This window comes from Phycodurus eques, chromosome 4 (genome assembly GCF_024500275.1).
Source record: "Phycodurus eques isolate BA_2022a chromosome 4, UOR_Pequ_1.1, whole genome shotgun sequence".
Taxonomy (NCBI): Eukaryota; Metazoa; Chordata; class Actinopteri; order Syngnathiformes; family Syngnathidae; genus Phycodurus; species Phycodurus eques.
The window spans coordinates 3,129,760-3,142,505 of NC_084528.1; the positions used below are offsets into that span (position 1 = coordinate 3,129,760).

General features: G+C 41.5%; 1 protein-coding gene across 1 annotated transcript; it reads right to left on the reverse strand.

The window, feature by feature from the left end:
* Positions 1-7,584: 7,584 nt before the first annotated feature.
* On the reverse strand, positions 7,585-11,058 carry LOC133401967 (uncharacterized). The gene is made up of 2 exons (XM_061675501.1): positions 10,938-11,058; positions 7,585-9,486 (listed from the first exon to the last, which is right to left on the reverse strand). Exons 1-2 carry the CDS (start codon positions 10,957-10,959, stop codon positions 8,009-8,011), a joined length of 1,500 nt encoding a protein of 499 aa, XP_061531485.1. The 5' UTR covers positions 10,960-11,058; the 3' UTR covers positions 7,585-8,008.
* Positions 11,059-12,746: the final 1,688 nt, after the last annotated feature.

Below are 12,746 nucleotides of genomic sequence, written 5' to 3' on the forward strand. Positions count from 1 at the left end.
CTGATGAAGACCTCTGAATGCCTGGATCCACTTTTTCACCTTAATGATTTCACAATGTATGAAACAGAAAAATTCCAATGTTCAACACGAAGTAAAGTCAATTTTATTCAGAAAGCGCCAATTCAATCTCAAGGCACTTTAGACAGTGACAGTTCAAAAACCATGTGCCTCACACATTTTAAGAAAACCAACTGAACCACACATGAGCAAGCACTCAGTGTACCAGGAAATCGTGCACTGATTAAGGTTCTGTTTTTTTTAACTAATTAAGTTGTTTGTAATTAATTAATCACAATTAATGTATTAAAGTACTATATATATATATATATATATATATATATATATATATATATATATATATATATACAGACCCTTTCCAAATAATTTGAATATCTCAGAAAAGTTTATTTATGTCCATAATTCCATTCAAAAAGTAAAACTTTCATAAATTATAGATTCAGGGCCCCCAATTTAAATAATTTCAAGTATTTATTTGTTTATTTTATTTTAATTTGGGCTTCCAGCTCATAAAACTCACGAAATCAGGAATTTGAAAAAAATGTAATACTGTGAAGAAATCACTTCTCAGTTTTTGCAGGAAAAAAAAAAAGAAAGAATTTAGGGTCACATTAAATCAAACACAATATGGTACTTTCAAAATGATACGTTAATTTTCAATACTTGGTTGATTGCTTTAATCACTGCCTCGCATTGCCTGGGAGTTATGGAAGCCCAGATTTCCTTGATGCATACTATCAGTTCTTCATTGTTTTTGGGTCTGGTGCCCCTCATTTTCCTCTTGATAATACCCCATGGATTCTCAATGAGGTTTACATCCGGCAACTTGGATGGCCAGTCAAGTACTGTGATGGCATGGGCATCAAAGCAGGTTATGGTGCTTCTGGCAGTATGGGCAGGGGCCAGGTCCTGCTGGAAGATGAAATCTGCATCTCCATAGAGATCCTCAGCAGAAGGAATTATGTAGTCCTCTAAAACATTCTGGTAGACTGTTGCGGTGACCTTGGATTTTAAAATGCAGAGTTTACCAACACCTGCACTGGACATTGCACCCCAAATCATGACTGACTATGGATATTTCACACTGGACCTCAAGCACCTTGGCTTCTGTTCTTCACTCGTCTTCCTCCAACCCCTTGGACCTTGATTGCCGAATGAAAGCCACACTTTACTTTTATCGGAAAAGAGGACCTTGGACCACTAGCCAACAGTTCAGTCCTTCTTCTCCTTGGCCCAGTTGAGACACTTACTACGTTGTCTCAGGCTCAGAAGTGGCTTGACCCGAGGAACCCGACAGTTGTAGCCCATCTCCCGGATGCGTCTGAAAATGGTGGTTTTTGATAATCCGCTGAAGCCCACATTCATCTCTTTTGGCATTGCATCTTGTCCTTTCACATGTTGTCCTTCCACTCGATTTACCATTGATATGCGTGGACACAGCACTCTGTGCTCAGCCAGCCTCCTTAGCTATGAACTTTTGTGGCTTACCCATCCTATTGAGGGTATCAATGATGGTCTTCTGGACAGTTGTCAAAGTCTGCAGTCTTCCCCATATTGAACCCCACTGAGACAATTGAGCCAAACTGAAGCAATTTAATGACACCTGGGGAAACCTGTGCGGGTGCTTTGAGTTAGCAGATGATCAGTGTGTGACACTCAGTAAAACGTTTATGGCCTGCAACATTTGGGCTGATTTCTTCACAGTATTCAAATTTTTGGAATTCCTGATTTTGTGGGTTTTATGAGCTGAAAGCCCAAATTATGTAAAAATAAACAAATAAATAATTTAAATTGCTTAAATTGTGGGCCCTGAATCTATAATCTATAAAAGTTTAACTTTTGAATTGAATTATGGAAATATTTTTTTTATTTTTTGGAAAGGGTCTGTATATATATCAATCCATTTTCTGTAGCGCTTCTCCTCACGCGGGTCGCGGGCGTACAGGAGCCTATCCCAGCTATCTTCAGGCGAGAGGTGAGGTACACTCTGAACTGGTCGCCAGCCAATATGTGCAGGGCACATATAAACAAACAACCATTCGCAGTCACATTCACACCTACGGTCAATTTAGAGTTTGCAATTAACCTACCATGCATGTTTTTGGATTGTGGGAGGAAACCCGGGGAAAACCCATGCAGCCCCAGGGATAACATGCAAACTCCACACAGGCCAGGCCAGATATATGTGCCCTGCGATTGGCTGGCGACCAGTTCAGGGTGTACCCTGCCTCTCACCCAAAGATAGCTGGGATAGGATCCAGCACGCCCGCGACCGTAGTGAGGCTAAGCGTAATGGAAAATTAATGAATTAATATACACATTTTCCTTAAAGACGCCTTTCAGAGCACACAAAGACACCATACCATCAAATAGTAAAATCAAGGTACAAAATTAAGAACACAAAAACCAACAATGTAAAATCAAACGTGGGGGAGTGTGACATTCTGAACAAATGTGTTGTGTATTTGGCTGTGAAGAGAGAAATGGAGTCCATGTTGCTCATATCAGATGGTAATGAATTCCAGAAACGACCAAATGCTATGCTCCCCACAGTGATGAGGCAGGTAAGTGGCACAGTGAGGTGGAGAGATAATAAGTATCGAAAGGTGCGAGATGATTTCGCAATCTGTATTGTGTCTGACAGGTGTGGTGGGGCGAGATTATGGATGGCCTTGAACCTCACATTCAGGAGGATTTAGAAATGTATGAATAAATATAAATTCAACCGGGAGCCAGTTAAGCTGTTGTAAAACAGGGGGGATGTGGTAGAAGGAGGGGATTCTTGTAAGGAGGATCTGAATTCTGGACCAGATAGAATTTATGGAGGGTTTTGTGAGGGACAACAAAAAGGGGACTGAAGTTATCAATAAGTGACGAGGCTATGAGCAAGGATGGCATTGGAGTGGTAGTCAAGGATGGGAAAAGGTGATTAATATTGCATGGATAGTATACAGACCATGTTATGTTATTTATGTGAGCTTCAAATGATATGGTCTTGTCCAGGATGACACCCAGACTCTTAACCTGGGTAGAGGGGAAAACAGTGGAATTGTCTATGGTAATGGAGAAAATATTAGTTTTAGTTTGGATTTGGACCCAACAATAAGGAATTCATAGGTCTGCTGGATATGTAGAGCTGGTTTTCAACCACTTAGCAGTGAAAATGGAAGTTGATTTTGTGGAAGTAATTGCTGATAGGACATAGCCCAGGGGCACACCAGAGGGGGCTGGGAAAGGTTCGGAGGTGAATGATTTAAGATAAATAAACTGAGTGCGGCCAGAAAGGTAGAATTTAAAACTAGCTTAAAAGAGTATGGGATATGCCCATGGAGGTGTGCCCGTTGAGGAGGATGGTGTCGGGTATGGTGTCAAGGCTGCACTCAGATCAATGAGAAGGATTGTGAGTAAACTGGAATTAAATGACAGGAGGATGTTGTTTTGTGATTTTTATTAAGGCTGTTTCAGTGCGGTGAAGAGGACAAAAACTAGACTGAAATTGTTAAAATGGGTTGTGTTGTGTTAGGTGAGAATTGCATTTCTCATGCAACTATTTTGTTTAGTATTTTTGATAAGAAATGAAGATAGCAAAGGAGCTGAAATATGTTGAAATTGTAAGGGCCTGCACCCAACCCCCACCCATTAGAGTTATTGCAGCAGTTGTAAAATGAGTGGGCAATTCCCGTCTTGACAGAGTGGTGTATGATGGCTATGATAAGGGGGGAGAGGAAAGGCAGACTTGAACCAGGGCTGAAGGGAGAGGATCAAGCTGTTAAGTGGAACGTTTTGCTTGGCCAAAACATCCAGAGAACACTCTGCATTTATTAAAATGCATAAGACAGTGTACACTGAGCTGCATCCACTGGAGCTGGAGAAGTAGTCAAACACAGAGTGGACATGGAGAGACCTTCACACCCTAAGGAAGGTTCTGCCAGCTGTAATGCACTTTCATGAGGAACTCTTCAGCAAGTTATGCAATGGTCCATAAAAGCATCAATTTTTAATTCCGTTTGTGTCTCGAGATCAACTTGTCTTATGATCTCGGTGACTGCAATTGCATCAGATGCTTTGCAGCAGAAAGACTGATAACTGAATGCAGCATATAAAAAAAATGTTGATGCAGCTTTTCAGAGGGTAGCCTACTGCAGAACAGAGGAAACGTTTTGGAAAATATATGAACAGGCCACAAAGAAGGCTGCATCAGTGGGTGTGGACTTCCCAACTAAGATTCCTGGTTAAGCTAGGAAAAGGAAAATACCAGAAAAGTTATAGTTCACTGTCACAACTGCTACTGCTGATCATACTTTTTGCTACTTTGCAAAAGTACTACCATGTTGACGTTTATTTTTGTGGACGCAGTGACATGAGCTTCAGAGACATTTAAAGGAGAAGGTTATTTCACATGGGAAATCTTTAATGAACTCCATTGCTTGACAGAACTGGGAAACGGTAAAAATTGTAACAGAGACACTGCAAGCTGTGAAGAACCCCTGCCAGTTGTAAGACACTGAAGAGGAAGAAACATTGCAAAAAAAACCTGAATGTCTTCCATACTTCATACTTGTGCCCCTCACCAATCGATGTCAGTTATCTTCTATTCTTTCAGTGGTCAAAGAAAACAATGCGCATCTCATTTTCCCGAACTTGACTGAGCTGCGAAAGACATCATATACAAAGTACATAACACCTTAAGGTGGTTCAAACTCTTGTTCTCTTGTTCCCTGCATCCCCTTTTAACTTGGAGCACCTCCCCCTCCAATGGTCTGCACAACCCTGATAAAAGAGATGGGGCATATTGTTTAAATGCAAAACCACATGCTGTGTACACTTTGACCTCCTTGAAGCATATATACAGAGGCCTTCCCAATGGCTCTGTGGTCTTCATTGTAGTGAGGTAGGCCATCTCAACTCCTACTCAACAATGTCACCAACTTTGTTGGTGGGGAACGGGAGCTGAGAAAAACCTTGCAATCCATGGCCCCTAATCTTAGGGAACATCTTACATATCTCTGCGCTCTACATTTTGGGGGTACATGGAAAAGAGAAGTCGAGTATGTTCATAAAAATCACCATTTCGGAGTGTTATGTGTTATGGACTATGCTGGTAGAAGTGGAAGGTATCTTACATGCCAAGGCATTGCATTATCTGAAAAACCACTAGAGCTGGACCAGGTGGTACTCATTGTTGATCCACAGATTCCAACAACCAATTAGCCTTTTAAAATTATTACCATACTGTCCATCCCTCTATTTTCCGTACTGCTTATCCTCACTAGGGTCGTAGGCGTGCTGGCGCCTATTTCAGCTAACTTCGTGTGATAGGCAGCTTATCCCCCAGACTGGTCGCCAGCCAATCGCAGGGCACATATAGACAAACAATCATTCACACTCACATTCACACCTACGGGCAATTTAGAGTCTTCAATCAACCTACCATGCATGTTTTTGGAATGCGGGAGGACACCGGAGTACCCGGAGAAAACCCACGCAGGCACATGGAGAACATGCCAACTCCACATAGGCAAGGCCAGATTTGAACCCAGGTCCCTGGAACTATGTGCTAACCTGTCACCCACCATGCCGCCTGTTACTAAAATTATTATAATAATATTAACATGTAATGAGCACTGTACCGCAACCCAAAGCCAAAGGGTGATATTCGGTGTTTGCCAATGTGCCTTATCACACAGAGATGCTGTCGGCAAGTCGGGGAAAGGTCCTCAATAGAGTTTTTGAACTTGTGGAGGAACTCTGTCGGTTCATAGACAGTGAAGGAAAAGAATCCACAGTTCTGACGGAAGAAACGTGGAAATGCAATCAAGGCTGCGCTTATGGGAGACACACATGCACCAGTTCAACTTGTCTCACTTTCCCTGTTGCCAACTAATCTTGAGCCAAGTCAGCACCACTGTGTTCCCAAATTGACACCCTTCTGATAAACTAAGCCCACTTAGCACTGAATTCGAAAGGCGCTTTAGTGACTTTGAATCCCAGCAAAGTATTTCAGAGCTGCTTCACAACCCATTTGCCATCAGTGTGGAAACTGCACCTGTCCAGATCAAGATGGAGCTGCTCGAACTGCAGTAATGGGACACTAAAGGCAAAGTATGACAATGTGGGGCCCGCACAGTTCACGTTAGTTCATTCCTAAAGCAATGCTCCAGTTCCGTCTACATGTGGCTCAACATACTGCTCCTTCTCCCGGACAGTGAACACTGACTCCCCACTGACTCCTCTGTGTGTTGGGCTTCTCTAAAGTATACGCCCCAGGTTGCTGACATTACGGTGCTAGTTTTTAACCCCCATCCAACAAATCCGGCCAAAAGAGATGAAGAAAAAGAGTGTTAAGCTAAATTTCAACAATTCAGTACTACTGTATATTGTGCTCAGTCTTTACACTTTTTCAGCACTCACCTTCTCATTCATCTTCCATTCCGGTTCTCTTCGCTAGGGTCGCGGGCGTGCTGGAGCTGATCCCAGCTATCTTCGGACGAAAGGCGAGGTACACCCTAAACTGGTCGCCAGCCAATCACAGTGCACACATAAACAAACAACCATTCACACTCAGATTCACGCCTAAGGGCAATTTAGAGTCTCCAGTTAATGCATGTTTTTGGGATGTGGGAGGAAATCGGAGTACCCGGAGAAAGCCCACGCAGGCACAGGGAGAACATGCAAACTCCAAACAGGCGAGGCCGGGATTTGAACCCCGGTCCTCAGAACTGTGAGGCAGATGTGTTAACCAGTCGTACAACCGTGCCGCCCACTCACCTTCAAAGATATTTAATGTATTTACAGTAGAAACAAGGCACGACGATGAGTTTAGTTTAACTTTGAGAACCGTGTGTTTCATCCACTTCCTTTTTTATGATTTCTTAGTAAAACAAAGCCTGAAAGCAGGTCTAAACATACGACATGCACCGTCTGTGAATGTGTCCTGTTTATTGACCTGCCTCATGTTACTCCCGACTGCAGCCTAGTGGTGACTGCCTGCAATTGCTTAAAATGAGTAAAATTTTCTCCACAGCTAAAGTGCGTGCTTTCTACAGCCGAGTAATGCTATTAAAGTAACTTGAACCTGATTACCTATGTATTTTACAGTTAGACTGTTTGTTACCTCTGAAAGGCCATGATTTAAGAGTAACATGTGTCACTGTGCATCACACACTTTGGAGTTTGACCCGAGTCCTCCCTTTGCCACTGTATAAGAACTGAGTGGCTTTATTTGCATCAGCAATTGCGAGTTTCTTAGTTATAATTACTTGGCCAGTGTCTACCTGTACAGCATGTCATTTGCTAGCTATGCTTACACCCCAATGATGTGTGTTCCCAGCATGCCTCAATTTACAGAACAACTCAGTATCGTTATTTCAAGATCCAAAGGGTTATGTATTTTGTGTTATTCATAAAATAGGCCTAACGACGCCACTGGGTACCTGCGTTATTGAACTGATGTTCCAACACAACTAATTGTAAGAAAATCTCTGCTTGGATTGCATTAAATTGTACGACTATAACTAAAGAAACACAGTGAATATAATTCAGTTATATTAAGTACACAGATCCAGATACTGTTTGTAGTAATATTTTATAGATGTATGCCAATGATCATCAAAACAAGACCAATAACTTTTATTATTTGTTTTAAAATAAAACAAAATAAAAACCTTCATTTTTTGCAGTATTTTTCGACACACAAGACAGAACAGTCCAGATGCTGGTGTTGGTATTAAAACATGTAAAACAACGACTTGTTAAAATTCATGTAGATGGTTCCTCATTGGCATAAATGTTCTGTAATGGTAAAATAAAGTTTTAAAAAATAATGACTGAACATTTTGTAGCTTATTATTACCTCAACCAAGAATTTCATTTCATCGTTAACAATAAATCTGGTGTTGGCATCTGAGAGGTGTGTTTTATAACATCATGAATTGGAAACTTACCGTACATCTCACTCAATTTGCATACAAGGCAATTTGCATCTTATGTTTCACAAAGCATTATTCATAGCAAATATGTAGGCAACAATAACTTGTACTCCTATCATGACAATATGCAGTTTACCCATGGCTAATGTGCCAATAATCACACCTGTTATGGCTCCCAAAGTGCGTGGCCATGAAGAACACTGTCCTGCCATGGCTGCCACTGCACCCACAGACACCCCACAAGTACCCACCACCCCCAGCAAGGCTCCGGCTTCCCCCCCCTTTCCCAGTACTGGAGATAAAATCTCCACTCCACCTAGTAAACCCAAGGCCACTATTGCAGCCCCTACAATGACCTTGCCCCCTCCACCTGCATGCCTTACCAGGGGCCCCCCAACAGCGGCTCCCAAGCTGAGCTGGCAGAGTTTTGCTCCAATAATTGCTGTTTTCAAAGCTTCTCGAGAACAACGGTCAGTCATGCGATCGTTGATGCTTTTACCGTTTACATCCTGTGGTTGCCCTCTCAGATTCATGGCAGTCTTATTGACCTCGTCTCCGGCTTGTACAGTGAGCATGGCAATTACAAATGTTGCGAGCATTCCCATGCTTCCGATCAACATCCAGAACTTTAAATCTGATGACTTCAGAATCAAATAGCCAATGACTGCTACTAAAACTATAAGTGCAATGAACACATAATGGTGGCCTCCATACCCAAACAAGCCAAATAGTGATGTTACAACAGCAACCACAGTCATTGGAATCCCTGAGAAAGCCAAGAAGTCCACATATTTGACCATCACAGTTTTTATCCAGTCTTGAAGGGTCCGTTGTTTGATCTGTGCTTCTTCAGCCTCAGTCTTCTTCCTCTCTAATTTTTCTCTCAACTTCCGTTCAGTGGCCCAAGTCATCATGTCTTCTGTCTCAACGGTGTTCCTCCCATTATTTATTGTCAGGATCCTCTCTTCTATTTGCACAGCCACCCTTTCTCTCTGCTCTAAATCTGAAATCTCTAACTCTTTCCTTTCTGTTTCCCAAACCACAGATCCTTGAGTGCAACAGGCCTCTCCTTGTTTCCAGAGGACGTTAAATACAAAGCGCAGAGGTGGTTTGAGGATGCTGAAAATGGACAGCGCACACAAAAGACCAATCATGCCAGAATTATTCACAATCATTTCAATAAAAAAACCAAGTGTGGCTCCACTGAGTGTGGTCCCGAGGGCACCGGCAAGTCCTGCAGAAGCCCACAAGTTTGCATAGTTCTTCTGAGTTGTCCCACAACTCCTTGTGGTGACGAACACCGAAGATACTGCTGCTGCCATTATAACACCAGCTACAACTGAGGTCATGGCGATGGTCAGTGCGGAAGCTCCCATGAGAGTCCCTAGTCCGAGAGCACCCACAGTCTTGATATCGTCAATCAGTGGCTTCAGTTGACTCGCTGAAGTCATCGCAGACAAGGTCCTGTCGACAGGCTCTTCTGTGGCTCCCATTATGAAGCCTCCCACTGCTCCCAGTGCAAAACCTATAGCTGCTTCCTCTAAAAGGACAAGAACGAAGTGTTTTTTTCAACAACAAAGTAGTACAAAATATGAAAAATATACATGACATTTAATGTGACTGAGTGGCCACCTGCTATGTACTGTGGATGTCACATAAAAACAAAGAATACAGTAAACCCTTCTTTTATGGCGGGGGTTATGGTCCAGAAAACCCGTGCAATAAATGAAATCTGTGAAGTAGTGACCAATTATTTATTATTTATTACACAATATAAATTTATAAGTTTCATACATGCAATTCAATGCCAATATTTGATACTTTAGAGAAGTGCAGGTATTTTATTTATCCACTTGAGGTCACCATCCACACACTCAACACAAATACATTCCTATTTAGCAAGTGTGCTCAGCTTTTGAGTGTCGCGAACATCAGCCCATACGGACATGATGTGAACAGGCAATTTCCTGCCTTAAGCATTGACACCGTTCCACACACTGACGATCCTGGCAATGTAGTCAGCGAAAAGCATTATAGGAACCTAGAATTCATTGCGGTGATGATTTCAGCTACATTACTGGAGTTGTAGAAAATCCAGCTAAACGTTGCTCTTTACTTGCATTTGTTCCTGTCGACATTGTTAAGAGTATGGGCATTAGAGATTTGTTTGGGTGAGGTTAATATTTGTGAATTTAATAAAACTTTTGACTGTGGCTTGTGTTTTAAACAGTGGCTTTCCGGTCGTGTTGTTGCATCCTCAAGCAATTTGGTGATTTACGAAATGTATGAGTTGAGATTATTTATTAAGGGTTTTTTTTCTGCTATGAAAAAGAGCTCAATTTACCTTATGTGAGTAATTGGTGCCACATTCAAATCATATTCCCAATAAATCCAACTGTGTCAGAGATGTGCAGGTGAGTAACTGCACTGACCTATTAAAAAAATCCATAATGCACTGAATCCCCAATAAGTGAACTGCGATATAGCGAGGGATTACTATACAAAGAAAAACAGTCAAAAAACAAGGGGCTCTCAAAGTGTAAAGCATTGGAGGCCTCTGATCAATATGGTTACTGATAATACCTTTAAACGTGTGTAATGTTTTACAGTGCAAATCCATTCTAATCATTATTGTCTTCAATCATACTAACACCAGAGAGGGAAGCAGTCTTCTTTTGATTTTGCCAACAGTCATACCCTGCAGTCTTAAAAGACTGGTTGATCAGGTTTAACCAGCAAACATGCCATGTTGCTTTGTGTCACATCCTCCGCCACACTAAGTTAAGAATTGTGGATATGATGTAAAGTTTCCAAAGTATTCTATTGTCACTTAACATGGGCTTATAAGAAAGTAACAAGCTTGAAGATGAATTGTACAGTTTTTTGTACAGTTTATTTGTTAACCCAAGAAGACAACATTCTGTAACTGGTATGTTATCAAAGTTAGCTCTTAACACACAGTGCAGACTTAGTCAGTGAAGACGTACTTACTCGTTTTTTTCTTCCACATCATGTTGGTTGTGCAGAAACCTAAATGAGGGAATCCTCCAGACTTGTCCACCTTTTCTCTGGATTGGTCCCTGACTCGTCTCTAGAGACAGCACGTCTCCTGTTGCTAATGTAACTTTAGGACACACCCATTAACAGACCTACATGCTCTAATCGCCAGAATCTTCGTACAATACCGGTTTAGTTTCCTGTGTGCATCATAAGATCTGACCTTTTGTTACATTTCGACTTTCTTTCTCAACACTTTCTGAAACAGAAATTCTGACAAAGAAAACACAAGCATGACGCTGGCCGAAACGCAAAACCCATCCATCCATCCATCCATTCTAAACACCGCTTCTCCTGTCCAGGGTCGCGGGGCGCTGGAGCCTATATCCCAGCTGACTTTGGGCGAAAGGTGGACTAGACTCTGAACTGGTCACCAGTCAGTCGCAGGGCACACGGACAACGTTCGCATTCACATTCACACCGTCACTGAGTGGGAATTGAACCCACGCTGCTCGCACAAACGTCAGGCGAGTGTACCACTACACCATCAGTGACTCGAAACGCAACACCTTCTAGCTGGAAAAAAAACATTTTGGGAGATAACTAAAAAAAAATAATAATAAATAAATTTTAAAAAACTTGTTTTCATGCAGAATGCTTTTTGTCAAGATAAAATCCACCAATCAAAAAATCTTGCAGATAGGAGTTCCTACGTTTCCGCCACCGATGAGCGATGTCTCCCTTGTTATTGTCCTCAGGTATTCGAATTCAAATTATGCTTGTGTGTGCCTGCCTATATTTATATCATAACTTTAAAAAAAAAAAAAAAAAAAAGCCAGGGATGTTCGATTCCCCACTATGGTATTGCTTTTAGCCATCAGGGGCAAAATGTTTTACATTTTTTTTAATTCATTTACAGCTATTTATTTCGCTTTTAGTACAATTTATCTACAGGCAGGTACTCTACATCAACGAGGTTCAGGTTCTCATGGCCAAAGGGGAAAAGAAAATACTGAACACAGCATAGGCTAAATTAAGTGCATTTTTTTTTTTTTTATTGATGCGTGATTCATATCGATGTGTCGACTCAAAAAGGTGCTTTGTTTGGTGACTGGAACTAAACCTTTCCAAAAGGAGGTAGGCAACGTGGAAAGCACACATTTGCTCTGGAATGGATACCATTGCAAGTTCTACCAGAATAGATGCAAGTGTTTGCCTTAATGCCAATAAAGACCGTTTGTGGAGTTATCTCCGGAATACCCACAAATGTTACAGCAGGAACATGACGAAGCGAGCTTGAGGTTAGGTGCCTAAAAACCACAAGGAATCCAGAGAAATTTGATAGCTTGTGACTTATGATAGTTTAATGAGGATTGCCGCCTAAAATACATACAGTAGGATATCGTGAATGACATTAAAGATGTACAATTTCATTTTGAAAATCAGTTAATTTTACTGATATGAGTCGTTGCTATAATTCCAAAGGTCATAATTATTTCTAAGGAAACATTTTAAATGCGTATTTTTGACATGCACTTTTTAATGCTATAATGTCTTACCGTTCTTTTGTGCCAGGATGTGGCAGGCAGTTCCCATTTACACAATATCAGACACCAAAGTAGATGGTGTTATTTATGAGGTATGTATGGATTTGTGAATGTGTCAGAACAATTGCATGGCTTTACCCTATCTTATTACGAATGCACAAAGACAAGAGTGTAAAGGGTTTCATGAGTGGTTAGGATTATTCATGCACTTGTATCTGCAGAGTTTGAAGGGCAACACGTGTAAATTGTGCAACTC